Source organism: Tachyglossus aculeatus, chromosome 6, assembly GCF_015852505.1.
Source record: "Tachyglossus aculeatus isolate mTacAcu1 chromosome 6, mTacAcu1.pri, whole genome shotgun sequence".
NCBI lineage: Eukaryota > Metazoa > Chordata > Mammalia > Monotremata > Tachyglossidae > Tachyglossus > Tachyglossus aculeatus.
The window spans coordinates 51451570-51470432 of NC_052071.1; the positions used below are offsets into that span (position 1 = coordinate 51451570).

The 18863-nt window shown below is 41.0% G+C and overlaps 1 protein-coding gene across 4 annotated transcripts in view; it reads right to left on the reverse strand.

Moving 5' to 3' along the window:
• Positions 1-18863, reverse strand: part of DIAPH2 (diaphanous related formin 2) — a 786157-nt gene that overhangs the window by 454923 nt on the left and 312371 nt on the right. For all 4 annotated transcript variants that reach the window (XM_038747818.1, XM_038747822.1, XM_038747820.1 and 1 more), the window contains one exon: positions 14310-14404. In XM_038747818.1, the coding sequence (XP_038603746.1) occupies positions 14310-14404 (95 nt within the window). The remainder of the gene's footprint in view (positions 1-14309; positions 14405-18863) is intronic.

Sequence of the window (18863 nt, forward strand, 5' to 3'; positions counted from 1 at the left end):
CCACCTACGGGCTGAAAATGAATGGTATTGAGGCTGATCACGCAAAGGAGTTTTAAGATTGTGAAAAATTCGAAACAAACAGAACTCTTCATGCTTAAGGCATTCCTTTTGTCTTTTATCTGTGTCTATTATCCATTCAGCTAATGATATGAATGGAAGGTATACTGCAGTTGTTAGACCTGATCCCTTGCAAAAGGATGATAATAATAATAATAATAATTGGCATTTGTTAAGCGCTTACTATGTGCAAAGCACTATTCTAAGCGCTGGAGTGGATACAGGGTGATCAGGTTGTCCCACGTGGGGCTCACAGTCTTAATCCCCATTTTACAGATGAGGTAACTGAGGCCCAGAGAAGTTAAGTGACTTGCCCAAGATCACACAGCAGACATGGTGGAGTTGGAATTCGAACCCATGACCTCTGATTCCAAAGCCCGTGCTCTTTCCACTGAGCAACGCTGCTTCTCTAATAGTATTTATTCATGCCCTTGCATCCGTACCCTTTCAGACAGCACTTGATAGTCACTTGACAGTGTGGCCTAGTGGAGACAGCACAGGCCTGAGAGTCAGAAGGACCTGGGTTCTAATTCTGGCCCTGCCACTTGTCTGCTGTGGGACCTCGCTCAAATCACTTCACTTCTCTGTGCCTGAGTTACCTCAACTGGAAAATGGGGATTAAGACTGTGAGGTCTATTGGGGACAGGGGCAAATTCATTCATTCAATAGTATTTATTGGGCGCTTACTGTGTGCAGAGCACTGCACTAAGCACTTGGGAAGTCCAAGTTGGCTACATATAGAGACGGTCCCTACCCAACAGAGGGCTCACAGTCTAGAAGGGGGAGACAGAGAACAAAACAAAACATATTAACAAAATAAAATAAATAGAATAAATATGTACAAATAAAGAAATAGAGCAATAAATACGTACAAACATATATACATATATATAGGTGCTGTGGGGAGGGGAAGGAGGTAAGGCGGGGGAATGGGGAGGGGGAGGAGGGGGAGAGGAAGGAGGGGGCTCAGTCTGGGAAGGCAAATTGTATTGTATCTACCCCTGTGCTTAGTAGAGTGCCTGGCATTCATTCATTCAATCATTCATTCATTCAATCGTATTTGTTGAGCGCTTAGTGTGCAGAGCACTGTACTAAGCGCTTGGCACACAGTAATAATAATAATAACGGCATTTGTTAAGCGCTTACTATGCACACGGCACTGTTCTAAGCGCTGGGGGGGGATACAAGGTGATCAGGTTGTCCCATGTGGGGCTCACAGTCTTAATCCCCATTTTACAGATGACTTAACTGAGGCTCAGAGAAATTAACTGACTTGCCCAAGGTCACACAGCAGACTTGTGGCGGAGCCAGGATTAGAACCCATGACCTCTGACTTCCAAGCCCGGGCTCCTTCCACTGAGCCACGCTGTTTCTCTGTACTAAGCGCTTGGGAGAGTATGATATAACAATTTAACAGACACGCTCCCTGACCACAGTTAGCTTACCCTCTAGAGGGGGAGACAGATATTAATATAAATAAATGTTCTTCGGTAGCATTTTGGTGGAACAATATGGCTAACATCATCAGATCAACTATGTGCGTAAAATTCAACCATCCGATATCCAGTCATCTCTTTTGCACCCCTAAAATCTACAAACGTGACCTAGACTGTGGAAATTGCTCCTTGGCTATACTGTTAGATTTGATTAGCAGGATCCCGGCTCCGCCAATTGTCAGCTGTGTGACTTTGGGCAAGTCACTTCACTTCTCTGTGCCTCAGTTACCTCATCTGTAAAATGGGGATTAAGACTGTGAGCCCTACGTGGGACGACCTGATCACCTTGTAACCTCCCCAGCGCTCAGAACAGTGCTTTGCACATAGTAAGCGCTTAATAAATGTCATCATTATTATAAGCAAATTATAGTAAAATGCTCAAAAAGTATGAATGAATGCTCCTTTGCTTAATTTTGAAAATCACTAAGAGAAAAAATAGCCTAAAAAGGAAAAGATCTTCCCATAGGAACATTTTTAAGATGGCTCACAAAAAACACTGGGTTAGTAACAATTCTTATAATTTGCTGAGATTCAGAAGAAATAATGAAGAGAGAAATGTCCAGGGTCATGAGATGCCAATTGCCAGCTGTGTGACTTCGGGCAAGTCACTTAACTTCTCTGTGCCTCAGTTCCCTCATCTGCAAAATGGGGATTAAGACTGTGAGCCCCCTGTGGGACAACCTGATCTTCTTGTAACATCCCCAGCACTTAGAACAGTGCTGTGCACATACTAAGCGCTTAATAAATGCCATCATTATTATTATTATTATGCATTTAATAACAGGAAATGTTACGCCAATGACATAACTTTAGAGGAAGTAAGTGGTTAAGGTTACTTTTCATTGGGCTAGCTGTGTCCTGTATTGAAATGCTTATTTGAAAAAAAAAATCAAGAACCAAAATTCTAAATATTCAACTTCCATTTCCTCCCACAAAGCCAAAATATCTGAGTTTTATTCTATTAACTGGCTCCCTAGCTCTTCAACCGTCACAGAGGATAAAATAAATGACAGTCTTTTTCAGGCTCTGAACCACACATTTACTTTATTAAAATGTTACTTTCTAAAGCTCAGCAGCAAACTCCAATGCCCCTTAAACTGCATTAAGAAAAATTAAATCATCATTCCTTGGCACGTAGCCTTGTACTCCGCAGCATAAAAATTAATGAATTTCAATACAGACACTTATTCTAACTGCAAGAACTCCACATTTTAAAGGATGACTTCTTTTTTCAATCTGATTTATATCCTTAGATTTTTCTTTTAAGTCACTGAATCTTCCGTTGTCTTTTTATTAGTTAACAATGAACATAAACTTCGCAAATAGGCAGACGTGAGGATGAAACTATTACATGAAAATTAAATGAATGGGGAAAAAAAATATTAGGTAGGTGCTCAAAAATGCTGATGCGGATCAAGGTTTTATCGGAGCATTTTGCCCCGTGCGGGTTTGTGAGGGAATTGTGAAACTTCCCTGTTTTCCATCAACTGGAACTTAAACTAAGGGCCACAAACTTCCCTCCACTCCTCCGATGGCTTCTTTTCTACCTCACCCTCTCTTGAGGCACCCTGTCTTGGCTTTGGAAATCAGGGATGATAATTCTCCTTCTTTATGCCCTTACTAATGCTCCCAGATGTGCATAAGAGAGCAGACACTTTCTACTGCCCATTAAATTCCCCCTGAATTTTGCTCTTTTAATAATAATAATAATAATAATAATAGCATTTATTAAGCGCTTACTATGTGCAAAGCACTGTTTTAAGCGCTGGGGAGGTTACAAGGTGATCAGGTTGCCCCACGGGGGGCTCACAATCTTAATCCCCATTTTACAGATGAGGTAACTGAGGCGCAGAGAAGTGAAGTGACTTGCCCACAGTCACACAGCTAAAAGTTGGCGGAGCTGGGATTTGAACCCATGACCTCTGACTCCAAAGCCCGGGCTCTTTCCACTGAGCCACGCTGCCGGCTCTAAAGCATTCAACCACGTTGTACCCTTCCATCTAACCCTGCTGAGTCGCTAATAATAATAATAATGATGGCATTTGTTAAGCGCTTAGTGTGTGCAAAGCACTGTTCTAAGCGCTGGAGGGGGATACAAGGTGATCAGGTTGTCCCACGTGGGGCTCATAGCCTTCATCCCTCATTTTACAGATGAGGGAACTGAGGAACAGAGAATAATAATAATAGCATTTATTAAGCGCTCACTATGTGCAAAGCACTGTTCTAAGCACTAGGGAGGTTACAAGGTGATCAGGTTGTCCCACGGGGGGCTCACAGTCTTCAACCCCATTTTACAGATGAGGTAACTGAGGCCCAGAGAAGTTAAGTAATGTAATGTTGGCATTTGTTAAGCGCTTACTATGTGCAAAGCACTGTTCTAAGCGCTGGGGGGATACAAAGTGATCAGGTTGTCCCATGTGGGGCTCACAGTCTTAAATCCCCATTTTACAGATGAGGTAACTGAGGCCCAGAGAAGTTAAGTGACTTGCCCAAGGTCACACAGCAGACTTGTGGTGGAGCCGGGATTCGAACCCATGATCTCTGACTCCAAAGCCTGGGCTCTTTCCATTGAGCCATGCTGCTTCTCTGCTATGACCCAGCACATTCACATCACTTCTCTAAAATTCATCTACTCCCTCCTCCCCCGTACCACGATCTTGTCTACCTCACCGCCAACCACTCGTTTAAAGAAGCAGCATGGCTCAGTGGAAAGAGCCCAGGCTTTGGAGTCAGAGGTCATGGGTTCAAATCCCTGCTCCGCCACTTGTCAGCTGTGTGACTCTGGGCACGTCACTTCACTTCTCGGGGCCTCAGTTACCTCATCTGTAAAAATTGGGATTAAGACTGTGCGCCCCATATGGGACAACCTGATCACCTTGTATCCCCCAAGCGCTAAGAACAGTGCTTTGCACATAGTAAGCGCTTAATAAATGTTATTATTATTATTATTATTATTATTATTATTATTGTTATTATTGCTATTATTATTATTATGTCCGGCCTCTGACTTGGAACACCTTCCACCTTCTCATCCTACAGACCATTCTACCCACCTTCAGAGCCTTATTAAAATCACATGTTTTCCAAGAGGCCTTCCCCGAGTAAGTCCTTGTTCTCTCTTCCTCCCACTTCTTTCTGCATCACCCTCCTGCTTGATCTGTACCATTTTTCCCCCCACCTCAGCCCCAAAGTACTTCTGTACATACCCTTAATTTATTTATTCATATTAATGTCAGTCAATCATATTTATTGAGCACTTACTGTGAGCAAAGCACTGTACTAAGTGCTTTGGAGAGTACACTATAACAGCAACAACAATAATAATAATTAATAATTATGGCAATTGTTAAGTGCTTACTTATATGCATTCATTCATTCAATCGCATTTATTGAGCGCTTACTGTATGCAGAGCACTGTACTAAGTGCTTAGAAAGTACAAGTTGGACACTGTACTAAGCCCTGGGATGGTTACAAGCCAATTGGGATGGACACAGTCCCTGTCCCTCACGGGGCTCACAGTCTCAATCCTCATTTTAAAGATGAGGTAACTAAGGCCCAGAGGAATGAAGTGACTTGCCCAAGGTCACACAGCAGACAAGTTGGGGAGGCAGGATTAAAATCCATGACCTTCTGACTCCTAGGCCCGATATACCAGATACATTCCTCTGTCTCCCCCTCTAGACTGTAAGCTCTTTGTGGACAAGGAACATGTCTACCAACATGTTTGGAAAAGTCAGCGCTTAGTACAGTGCTCTGCACACAGTAAGCACTCAATAAGAACAATTAATAGTACCCTGCTGATCTTTGTTTTCCTCTTCATGTTGCCTTAGTGCTTTCTTTCATCTCTCCTTATGAGTATGTCACCTCAACACATATTTACTTTTAATTTGTGAGTCCCCTGAAGGTGTCTAATTCTGGTCTCTGTATTCCTTTCCAGTGCTTAGTACACTGCTCCAAACACTGTAAACACTCAAATACTATTACAATCTTTACTACTCTCCCTTCATAAATTCCCATAGTGAAATAAAGATCAATTCCCTGCTTCACAACTTCATGTTGGGGAAATATTATAAATATATAGCATATTTTATGTTTCTCACATGCATGGTTGAAAAGAGGTGGGGACGTCTGCTGAAAAGACGTGGGGATGCCTGCTGTGTGAACTCGGGCAAGTCACTTAACTCCTCTGTGCCTCAGTTACCGGTCTGTAAAATGGTAATAAAGATCGTGAGCCCCATGAGGGACATGGACTGTGTCCAACCTGATTACCTTGTATCTACCTCCGTGCTTAGAACAGTGCTTGGCATATAGTAAGCGCTTAACAAATACCACAGTTATTGGAAAAGAAGAGATGGAAAGAGGAGAGGGAAGGAGGGAAAGGAAGGGAGAAAAAAAGAGAGTAAGCATGCTATATTGACATAAGAAAAATCCAAATTACAACAAAATCTTTAGAACTTTTTTCCAATTCACACCAAGTATTATGAACAAAGCTTGAAACTCAACCATCTGATTTAATACACATTACATTCTGATTTAGGTTTTTATAGATCAACGATTACCTAAACATATTCATACTGCCTAACATTAACAGAGCAAACCGACTTAAATAAAATAAATAGAAAGAGAATAAATTGCCGGTTGTTAAAATATCAGGTGTCCCTCTAAAATAAACTTAATATTCAACTCAATTGACCAAAAGACCTCAAATCCTTCCAGCAGCAGAAATCTTAACTCCTAATTTGAGTGAAAAAACAAAAGTGAAATTCAAGGATCCACATCAAGCAAGAGAAAAATTAGGCAATCACATTGACGTTTTTCCAAAAATTCAGCAGACGATCAGAGGAAGGTCAAGGAATTTTTGAATTTGCATGAAAAGAAATAAACACATTTTAGGTCTCAAGCTGTAAAATAGCTTGAAAAGTAGTGTTGTTTTATTAGATAATTTTCATGCCAGTCCGTGCCAGTTTTCATGACCACAGTTTTATGATATTTTCAAGTTAAGTGTGCCAAGAGTAGGGTTTTTTTTTGTTTGCTTTTCAATGTCATCTTATTTACCTTGCCAGTTAATGGCAAATGAATTACTTTGATACTTGATATTCGAAAGATTAATCTGGAGTGCTTCTGAAAAGGCATAGCCACCACAAGCAGTGTGAGAGAAGCAGCGTGGCTCAGTGGAAAGTGCACGGACTTGGGGTCAGGGGTCATGGGTTCTAATCCCGGCTCTGCCACTTGTCAGCTGTGTGACTTTGGGCAAGTCACTTCATTTCTCTGGGCCCGTTACCTCATCTGTAAAATGGGGATGAAGACTGTGAGCCCCACGTGGGACACCCTGATCACCTTGTATCCCCCCAGCGCTAAGAACGGTGCTTGGCACATAGTAAGCGCTTAACAAGTACCATCATTATTAACCACACAGGCTTCATACCTTTGATTAGTGAGCCCACTGTTGGGTAGGGACTGTCTCTGTATGTTGCCAACTTGTACTTCCCAAGCGCTTAGTACAGTGCTCTGCACACAGTAAACGCTCAATAAATACGATTGATTGATTGATTGATTAGTCTTAGCATCTTCTGACAGGGTTTCTTCCCTATTCACCCATTATTTGCATGTTGTTGCCAATATTAACAGTTACCTCTCATCATTTTCATCCACTATCCACCAGTAACTCAATCGAATAACCAACGGTATTTTTACTGAGCTCCTACTGTTCCCAGACCTCTGAACTAAGCATTTGTAAGAGTATAATAAAGTTAGGTAGTTATGTCCCCCGCCTTCAAGGAGTTTACCCGTCCAGATATCCAAAAGCCTACTAAAATCTAATATCTAAATTATCTATATCCATGTGGGAATGAGCTATTGTGGGTTAAAGGGTACCCATGAGACCTTGAAATGTATCACCCTAAAGTCATTCTGGCTTGTGCCAAAGTATCAATAAACAGGATTTACTAGAAAAATGGAAACAGTGAGTACTGGAAAAGGATACTGCCACCAGACCCTAATTTCTTCAGGCTAGAGATCATCCCAGGGTAAAGGCTGACCATCTCTTCAACCAATCATCATCATCATCATCATCATCATCATCATCATCATCAATCGTATTTATTGAGCACTTACTGTGTGCAGAGCACTGTATTAAGCGCTTGGGAAGTACAAGTTGGCAACATTTAGAGACAGTCCCTACCCAACAGTGGGCTCACAGTCTAAAAGGGGGAAACAGAGAACAAAACCAAACATACTAACAAAATAAAATAAATAGAATAGATATGTACAAGTAAAATAAATACACTAGCTCCAGATGCCAACATATCTAGTCAAAGAAGAACCCCACTCTTTTATTTGAATAACAGAGATCAACGTTGCAACAGAACTGGCCTCTGAGATAAATCCGACAGAATCTTTTGGTAATATCATGTGGAATATAAAAGAAAAAAATTGCTCTGACATGACAAAACAAAACTGTCTTTCTGATTTCAAAATAACGGTGCTCTGTATTTTAAACAATACTTGACTGGGACATTTGAAATTTAATAGCTGATAGTTTTCTGTCACAGTCAGTAGCTTAATCTGAGCATTTGAAATTCCAGGCAAAACAATAACAGAATGAACAAATTTTGTAAACAAGTCATATATTTGTTTTTCTTTGCCAATCAAATGTTCAGCAGTCTCTAGCTTTCAACATTTGCAACACTGCATACCAGAATTATATGTAAAATACAAAGGTAGTGGAAATGCATTCACTTTGAAATGTAATAAAAATTTCTGAAAGGTTTTTTTTTTTCCAATGCAAAGACTTCTTGCCTTCATTTCCTTCATTTTTTAAAATATAAAGGTAAAAAATAGCATCACAGTAATAATCCAAAAAATGGAATCTGTGACCAAATAGTTGCCTCTTTTGCACAAGGGATTATGAAATTATAACAGTCACAGAGAGCCACTCACAGAGAGCAAATAATTCATGCTGAATGACTAGTAAAGGATTCTGCTTTAATTTATTTTACTCCCCGTGTACTTTCTAGGGGGAAGAGAAAAGGTACATTTATTTTACTTACTTTGAAGGCTATGACAGAGAGTAGGATGTTAAGCAACTAAAACCACACAGTTTCAAAACTAGGGACAGGTACAAAATATTGGGGGCATCAAGAAGAGATGAGCTGCAAATGAAAAGACATAGGCACATTCTTTCTTGGCCACGCAGTACTTGGTAAGGGGAATCCAGATAATTAGCTGGACAACATAGGCAGCATTGGGAAAGAAATACATGGATGATACAGGATGAGAAGCAGCATGGCCTAGTGGAAAAAGCACAGGCCAGGGAGTGAGGAGGCGTGGGTTCTAATCCCGGCTCTGCCATACATCTGCTGTGTGACCTCGGGCAAGTCATTTTACTTCTCCATCCTCAGTTACCTCATCTGTAAAAATGGGGATCAAGATTGTGGGCCCCATGAGGGACAGGGAATGTGTCCAACATGATTATCTTCTAGACTGTGAGCCCGCCTTCTAGACTGTGAGCCCGCTGTTGGGTAGGGACTGTCTCTATGTGTTGCCGACTTGTACTTCCCAAGCGCTTAGTACAGTGCTCTGCACACAGTAAGCGCTCAATAAATACGATTGATTGATCTTATGTCTAACCCAGCGCTTAGACCAGGGCTTGGCACATAGTGAGCGTTTAACAAATACCACAATTATTAATTATTATTATTATTATACAGAGTCACAGTCCCTGCCATGTCAAAAGGCCCAAATGTCTAAGACTTCGGAAGAGTTGGTGGAGAGGAGGAGAGAGAAGGAGGCTAGATGTGAACGTCACTAACCCTAATAATAATAATGATGGTATTTGTTAACCTCTTACTATGTGCTGAGCACTATTCTAAGTGCTGGGGTAGATAAACAGTAACCGGATTGTTCCATGTGGGGCTCACAGTCTTAACCCCCTTTTTACAGCTGACGTAACTGACGCACAGAGAAGCTAAGTGCCTTGCCCAAAGTCACACAGCTGATAAGTGGCAGAGCCGGAATTAGAACCCATGATCTCTGACTCCCAAGCCAATGATCTTTCCACTGATCAGCGTGAGGGTGAGGGGGAAAGGGAAGGGAGAGGAGAGGCTGGAGTTACGGAAATCTTCACCACCTCGGCTCTGTGGTTGGGCCGTGAAGTGATACCCTGCGAGCGTCTCCTAGGCCTCACAGCACCACTACTACCTCAGCCGCTACCCCAGGGCCGCTCAACATGAGGAAATGTAGCAGAGTGGGCAGCTCACCTTTGGGGACCAGCAAGGAACGAGTAAATGCCAAAGCATTTAAAAATCAAATAAAAAGTACACGGCATTTAGCAGGATGCTCCTGCTATTGTAGTATTCATAAATTTCTTTCAGAGAGAGAGTTGACACATGTTATGGTTACAGTAGTAACTAGCAATAATAGGAAGAAAATAGGAAGTTTTAAATTTTTTCAAAAGCATATCAAGCAGGTCACTTCACTTCTCTGTGCCTCAGTTCCCTCATCTGTAAAATGGGGATGAAGACAGTGAGCCCCACGTGGGGCAACCTGATTCCCTTGTATGTCCCCAGCACTTAGAACAGTGCTTGGCACATAATAAGCACTTAACAAATACCATTATGATTATTATTATTACTCTATGCAGAGCAATATACGAAGCACATGGGAAAATACGGAACAACAGAGTTGGTAGACAAATTTCCTGACCCTAAGGAGCTTACAGTCTAGAGGGGGAGACATTAATTCACCGCTTCATCATGAAGAGCTGGTAGAAAAATCTAATATCCACTCCTTTTCTTGCTAATGATTCATTTTTCTCTCAAGTTACGAAAATGATCAAGCCGAATACATATTATAATAACGGGGAATATACGTATAGAAGTTCTAAAACAATATTAACATCATATCCTTAATTGGTATACTTGTAGTCTTCTAAAGTCATCAAATACTGCGAAATACATGAAGATAGGCACAATCAGAGACCTGTGCAAAATAATGAGGGTCGACGACTTAATAAACAGGTTGATTAGAGAGACAGAAGACAGAAATACATTTTACAATTCCATATGCATGAACATCCTGACTTACTACTGGTAAAGTCCGGAATGGCTTAATCAGAGGAAGTTTCGGAGTCACAATGATGATGCAAACCCCCTCGCACTACACAGTATATTCTGAAACAGTGAAAGATTTGAACAGCAACATGCAGGGATGCCCTTAGGAAATTAATCCCAATTTTTGAAAGGATTTGTGGAAGAACTGGAAGAATCACAAGATGTTGACCTGAGCTTTCTAAAATTCACCTGCTTCTACAGTTATAAAGCTCCAGTGGTTCAAGGAGCTTGCAATCAATTAGAGAAGCAGTGTGGCTTAGTGGAAAGAGCACGGGCTTTGGAGTCAGACATCATGGGTTCTAATCCCGGCTCTGCCACTTGTCAGCTGTGTGACTTTGGGCAGGTCACTTCACTTCTCTGTGCCTCAGTTCCCTCATCTGTAAAATGGGGATGAAGACTGTAAGCACCATGTGAGGCAACCTGATTTCCTTGTATGTCCCCCAGTACTTAGAACAGTGCTTCGCACATAATAAGCACTTAACAAATACCATTATTATATTATTATTATTATTATTATTATTATTATTATTATTATTACTACTCTATGCAGAGCAATATATGAAGCACATGGGAAAATACGGAACAACAGAGTTGGTAGACAAATTTCCTGACCCTAAGGAGCTTACAGTCTAGAGGGGGAGACAAAATATATTTTGGATATATCTATATCTATCTATCTATATCTATATCTATCTATCTATCTATATATATATATATAAGTGCTGTAGAACTGAGAGTAGGGTGAAGAGCGAGTTTTTGACGGTTACAAATCCAAGTGCCAGGGTGACACAGAAGGGAGAGTGAGTAGGGAAAATGAGGGCTTAGTCAAGGAAGGCCTCTTGGAGATGTGATTTAATAATAACTTGAGGGTGGGGAGAATAGTGGCTTGTCCTATAGACAGGGAAGAGTTGTCAACGGGGCAGAAAGTGGGTAAGGGGTCGGCAGAGAGAGGTAGACGAGATTAAGGTACAGTGAATAGGTAGGCATTAATAAAGCATGTGGGCTGGGTTGAAGTAGGATTATTTGCTTGAGCATATAAAAGCACAGGAATGAGGCAAAATAAATACCTGTCTTCGAGTCAAATACACAAATACCCCCCACTTCTTTGGCGGAATTTCTGTCTCTACAGATGACTGGTCTAATGGAGTCCGCTGTGGGCAGGGACTGTCTCTTTGTTGCTGAGCTGTACTTTCTAAGTGCTTAGTACAGTGTTCTGCACACAGTAAGCACTCAATAAATACGACTGAATTAATGAATGGACCATTATTCCAAAAACCTCGAAGGAATCCCCCCCCCCCAATTTTTTTTTTCCTGTAAGAATTTTGCAGAAACTTGGAAATCTATTTCATCAATTAGCAAAATCTGGTATCAACATAGTGTCTTGTATATTTTCACCCAAATATGCAAACATACTCAGTTTACTGCAGCCCATCATTTTGGTCATTTAAAATATCACTGAAATGCTATCATGCTTAATTATCACTGAGAGAGACAAGGAATGGGTGGGACTCAGAGCTCTGCTGCTGAAATAAGAGTCCTAAAGAAAGGTCTACGCAAACAAAATCCTTGAAGGGCAAAGACATTCAGAACTGGACTAAAGTTAAAACACATCCCTTTGGAGACGAAAAGCAAACCTTGGGAAGTAGTTTGAAAATATTTATGATTTTTGGGTTTTGCTGCCTAGTCTACAATAGATATTATTCTGGGCACATGCGCACACACACACACACACACACACACATTACATTACTTTGGGGAAAAATGGAAGTGAGCAATTTCTTTATGTTAAAATTTCTAAAAAGTAGTGTCAGTCACATGGGAATTTTTCAACTTCAGAGGCCACCACCCACTGAAATTTTATTCATCAAGTAAAATGTTGGCCCGGACTTAGACGGGGAGTAGAATAAATTGCACATTTTTTAGACTATTTCAGAACACTCAAATCCATTAAGGATCTTGCCAAGTTGCATCAACATTAGGAGAAAAATGCCCACGTTAATAGGGGTTACAAGTATTTTAGCTCCCAGCCCTTTAGGTTTGCAGCTGGGTTTTTTTTTTTCGTTTTTGGTTTTTTGTTTCAGACTGGATAAATAAAAGGACTCTCTGCCTGACTTTCCTGCCAAAGGAGCCAAACAAGGAATTAGCGGGTCCACAGAGTGAGAACTGCTTTAGTGCAGACCTGGCCAATGAGTTTGTAAACCAGCAAAATGTGACAGGTGGAATCCCAACACTGAGATGACGAGAAATGGTTTTGTGGATTTACAATGTAGGAAAATATTTGTTGGAGAACGTCGCTCCCGGGCTAATTTACTCGGACATATTTCATTTTGGTCTTCAGTTTTAAAAGTATTTTAAGGAAAACAGTCTATGTGATTTAATCTACGGATAAAATACCTGTATTTCCTACCTCTCGGATGGTGGGAAACACGCGAGTCAGGGACCATGTTGCATCTATCTTGTATCTACCCCAGCCCTTAGCACAGTGTGTTGGCCTAATTAACACTGTGATTAATTGTGATTAACTATTTGACTAATAGTGAGAATATTGATTTAACCCTTTATTCTATGCCCAGTACCTTCTAATACCTAAGATAGATACAAAATAATCCTGTCCCACATGGTGTTCACAGATTTAACAGTGAAATGGTATGGCTAATTTGTTTCCCAATTTACAGATTAGGAAACTGAGCCAGAGAGAAGTTTGGTGATTTGCCCAAGATCTCATAGCAGGCAAGTGGTGGAGCCATTAATATAAACAGGGTTCCCTGATTTTCAGTCCCCTCCTATTTCCAGTTCTTTCTTAGTCTAGCACTATTTAAAATTGCCAACTAAAACTAACGTCTTTTATATTTTTAGTCTTCTTTTTAAGAATGTCTTAGATTAAAACAAACATGAAATCAAATGAAACATAACAGTGTGGCTCAGTGAAAAGAGCATGGGCTTTGGATTCAGAGGTCATGGGTTCAAATTCTGGCTCCACCAACTGTCAGCTGTGTGACTTTGGGCAAGTCACTTCACTTCTCTGGGCCTCAGTTACCCATCTGTAAAATGGGGATTAAAACTGTGAGCCCACGGTGGGACAACCTGATCACCTTGTATCCCCCCAGCGCTTAGAACAGTGCTTTGCACATAGTAAGTGCTTAACAAATACCATTATTATTATTATTATTATAATAAAAGACAGACATACAACATGGAGAGAATGAGAGAATGCCTTCATGTCAGTAATTCTACAGCACACTCTTCCTGTTAGTTTAGTACTATAATTTGCAATAGCATATGAAAAGTAGTGGGGCCTAGTGGAAAGGGCACAGTCCTGGGAGTCTGGGGCTTGGGTTCTAATCCCACCTCTGCCACTTGCCTGCTGTGTGACCTTGGGCAAATCACTTGACTTCTCTGTGCCTCAGTTCTCTCATCTGTAAACCCGGGATTCAATATCTGTTCTCTCTCTTAGACTGTGAACTCCTTGCGGGACCTGGTAATCTTGCATCTGCCCCAGCGTTTAGTACAGTGCTTGGCACAGAGTAAGTGTTTAATACCACACTTATTATTATTTCACATTTATTCTTCATGTTTATTTTTTTAACCACACACCACACTCGCTACACATTCAAAGACAATATAAAGAATGATAGTTTGATTTACCTGAACCAAGGACTCACTCAACACATCTTCATTAACCTCTAAAACAATGTTTTTTATATCTTCATAAGGCATGCGGTATGATCCCAGGAAGATAGCTGAAATTCAAAAATACAAATTGTGTCAACTTAAGACACACTCTATTTGGAAATCTCCATTTCCATTTCAACAAGGCAGAAAACGTTATTTCACCCTTCAAGATTTTCATCAGGCAGAAGCTGTTACTCTCGGATCGGCTCTTTTATTAGCCAAGTGACAGGATTTTTCTACACGATATTTACGGCTCTAGTTCCTTTACTGCAAAATGAATACAATAAAGCCTGCTGTTAATTTGCTTATTTTTGTTCACTTCCACTAATGGCACCTAGACCAGGCAGACCTACTGGGAAATTCCATTCCAGAGATTTACAGATCAGGGCAGAGATAGCCTGACTCCCCCACAACTACTTCAAAGTACCAGCTCTTGCTTCTCATGCATGCAATTAAACACACACACACAGAACACCTAAGTCCTAATATTACTATTTGTCCTTATCTCTCCGATTCTTCCTTGTAAAGAAATTAAAGGAATTGAGTCATGAATGTTCAGTGCATCCCTGCAGGAGTTCCTGAGAAGTTCTATTAGCTGCTTTATATTTTTAGTCCCCATTTCCTTTGTGAGGAATTATTTAATTGGTCATATATCATTATATCCCACTATGATAATTTTGCAAATTACCCCTAAAAATTACACATTAATCCTAAATGTCTTTTACAGTAATAGCTTTTTTACCTTAATTTTTCATTTCTTAGCAGACATTTAATTCAAAAGTAAAATTTTCTTAGCCAAAGTTCTGCGCTAGCCCACACACCTCTCTCAAGTCCCATTATTAGCTCAAGTAATTTTTCTTTGGTTGACAATCGATCAAAAAAGCTGCATCGTTCTACGCTTAAATCATACTATCATCAACATTTTCTCAGTATAAAATTCCTTGGCTAAGCACTGTCATATTAAAAAAAAAAATTTCTTCCAGTCTGGGACCAGTCAACTCCTGGATCCCAGCAATCTAGCAGGCAGGGTTTTTTAGTAGCTCTGAAAGAGTGACATCTGATATGCCTCTCTGATATGGCTCTTAGCACAAACTGAATTAAAGTCAAATTCTCTGCTGGGCACCAGAAACGCACTGCTTTGGTCCAGGAAGAACACAGATTAGTCAACAGACTGGAAACGGCGAACAGCGTGGCCTGGTGGAAAAATCCCATTCCTGGGAGTCAGAGGGCCGGACTCCTAAACCAAGCTCTGTCATTTGCCTACTGGGTGACTTCTAGTACGTCACTTACCTTCTGTGGGCCTCAGATTCCTCATCCTTAAAATGGAAATCCTATATCTGCTCTTCCTTGGACTTAGCTTGTGAGGCCCACGTGAGGCAGGAATTGTGTCCAACTAGGTTATCCTGCATCTACTCCAGAATTTAGGACATAGGAAGTGCTTAATACATGCCACAGTTGTTATTATTGTTACAGTAAGTGCTTCCTTATAGCAGGAGAAAACTAAAGTGTAATAGACTGGGCAGACATGACAATAGTTTCACCAAAGAGTGACTCCAGGTCTTCCTTGCTCAGTAGCCTGACCTAACCCTTACACTCCTTCCTCTCTAAGGGCAATCCCTTGACCAGAGCCCCCGATACAAGAGCTTCTTGAACATATGCCCTGCTCTGGTGAGGCCTCGGCCACCAAAGATTTAGGACAAGGCCCTACTGAGAGCTCACCTGCTCCAGGAGGCCTTCCCAGACTGAGCCCCTTCCTTCCTCTCCCCCTCGTCCCCCTCTCCATCCACCCCATCTCACCTCCTTCCCTTCCCCACAGCACCTGTATAAATGTATATATGTTTGTACATATTTATTACTCTATTTATTTATTTATTTATTTTACTTGTACACATCTATTCTATTTATTTTATTTTGTTAGTATGTTTGGTTTAGTTCTCTGTCTCCCCCTTTCAGACTGTGAGCCCACTGTTGGGTAGGGACTGTCTCTATATGTTGCCAATTTGTACTTCCCAAGCACTTAGTACAGTGCTCTGCACATAGTAAGCGCTCAATAAATACGATTGATGATGATGATGATGATGATGATGATGATGACCACCTGTCCTAAAGGGCAGTCACACTCCTCGCCACTTTTGTACTCTCGGAGCTTTCCAGCTCTGACGACACTCAATCAATCAATCAATGTCCTTTGCTCTCTTCCAAGCCTTGGGATTGTCAGTGTTTGATTCCCTTTCTCAAGCTCTATATGGATTCACATATCTCTAGTCAATTATACAGGGCCAACATTAATGTGACTGTCCGCTAAGCAAAGAAGAGAATCGGGGTCACACGGGAGAAGAATTTGGGAGTATGTGAATGAGCAAGTACACAAAAAATAATTCGTTTGCTGATGTAGGTTATCATCTCGACTGTGAGCCCACTGTTGGGTACGGACCTTCTCTATATGTTGCCAACTTGTACTTCCCAAGCACTCTGCACACAGTAAGCGCTCAATAAATACAATTGAATGAATGAATGAATGAATCATGTAGCCACAGGATCATCTCTGGCTGAAACAATCACTCAGTAGGATACAATTTTTGGACATTTGTACACACTTATATTGAGGTTTCACATATATTTGAAAAGCTATTATTCATCATTCATGTTTTCACTTCCGAACATTTTGACTAAGGTCACTGAAAAAGCCTTCTGGCTTTAACTTAGGGGAAACCGGATCTCCAAGGAAAACTGAAAAAATCAGTATCGATTTCAGTGATGATGAGATTAACGGCACATTTACTTTAAGAGAAATACTACGGAAGAAGAAGAATTATTTATTGATCTGCATCTTCAGCATTAAGAGTCAGAGAATACTGACATTTTAAAATAGTTCAACATCCAGGTGTACCCACTTGACAAAGTGCACCTCACGATGAACCTTAAATCCAAACAGTTCTGAGTTTGTTGCATACTTTAAGGCTGCTTTCTTGATTTAAAAATATAAGTACTATGCATTCAGGAGGTAAAAAGCTCACTTTGGGCAGGAAACGTGTCTGTTTTTTGTACTGTGCTCTCCCAATCAATCAATCGATCATATTTATTGAGCTCTTACTGTGTGCAGAGCACTGTACTAAGTGTTTGGGAAGTACAAGTTGGCAACATATAGAGACAGTCCCTACCCAACAGTGGGCTCACAGTCTAAAAGGGGGAGACAGAGAACAAAACCATACTAACAAAATAAAATAAATAGATTAGATATGTACAGGTAAAATAAATAGAGTAATAAATATGTACAAACATATATACATATATACAGGTGCTGTGGGGAAGGGAAGGAGGTAGGATGGGGGGATGGAGAGGGGGACGAGGGGGAGAGGAAGGAAGGTGGAAGGAAGTGTGTCCCAAGCACACAGTAAGCGTTCAATAAACAAATGCAACAAAATGAATGAAAATAAATGCAACTGAAGCATTCAAGCTTTTTCAGAGATATTGATAAGTGACTACATCTACAAATTCCATTGTATTCATCCCAAGCACTTAGGACGGTGCAAAGCAGGCCATATGTGCTTAGTAAATATTATTGAGGGATTGCCTGATTGCCTTGTTTGCTAGTGTTTTGTGCAATTCATTCAGTCATATTTATTAAGTGCTCACTGTGTGCAGAGCATTGTACTAAGCCCTTGGGAGAGTACAATATAAGAGTGAACAGACACATCCCCTGCCCACAATGAGCTGACACTCTGTTGGGGGCAGGAAGAGAGACAGACGTTAATATAAATAAATTACAGATATGCTGTGGGGTTGGGAGGGAGACTGAATGAAGCAGGGGTTGGGGAAGAGGAGGGAGGAGACAGAATGCCACAGGGATGGAAGGACTGCCAATCTCTACTGGACACTGGGAAGTGCTTTGCCCAACTATCAGCAAACACACATCCTGGCCCATCTTCCCTTGCCCTTACGTGAAGTGGGAGAAAAAAAAAATCATGGGGAGTAAATGGGATTCCTATTAATGATGAGATCATGTAACCAAACCATCTTTGGAAAGAACAAGAAATCTGAGCAACACCTAGCATTTTGGAAACATGCTTCTCGATTTAATGGACAAAGACAATGAAAAATAAAATGCCTAATGCACTGCGTAATAATAATAATAATGATGGCATTTATTAAGCGCTTACTATGTGCAAAGCACTGTTCTAAGCACTGGGGAATTTACAAGGTGATCAGGTTGTCCCCAAGTGGGGCTCGCAGTCTTAATCCCCATTTTACAGATGAGGGAACTGAGGCACAGAGAAGCAGCGTGGCTCAGTGGAAACAGCGCGGGCTTGGGAGGCAGAGGTCATGGGTTCGAATCCCACCTCCCCCACATGTCTGCTGTGTGACCTTGGGCAAGTCACTTTACTTCTCCGTGCCTCAGTTCCCTCATCTGTAAAATGGGGATTAAGACTGTGAGCCCCACATGGGACAACCTCATCTTCTTGTGTTCCCCGCAGCACTTAGAACAGTGTTTTGCACATAGTAAGTGCTTAACAAATACCAACATTA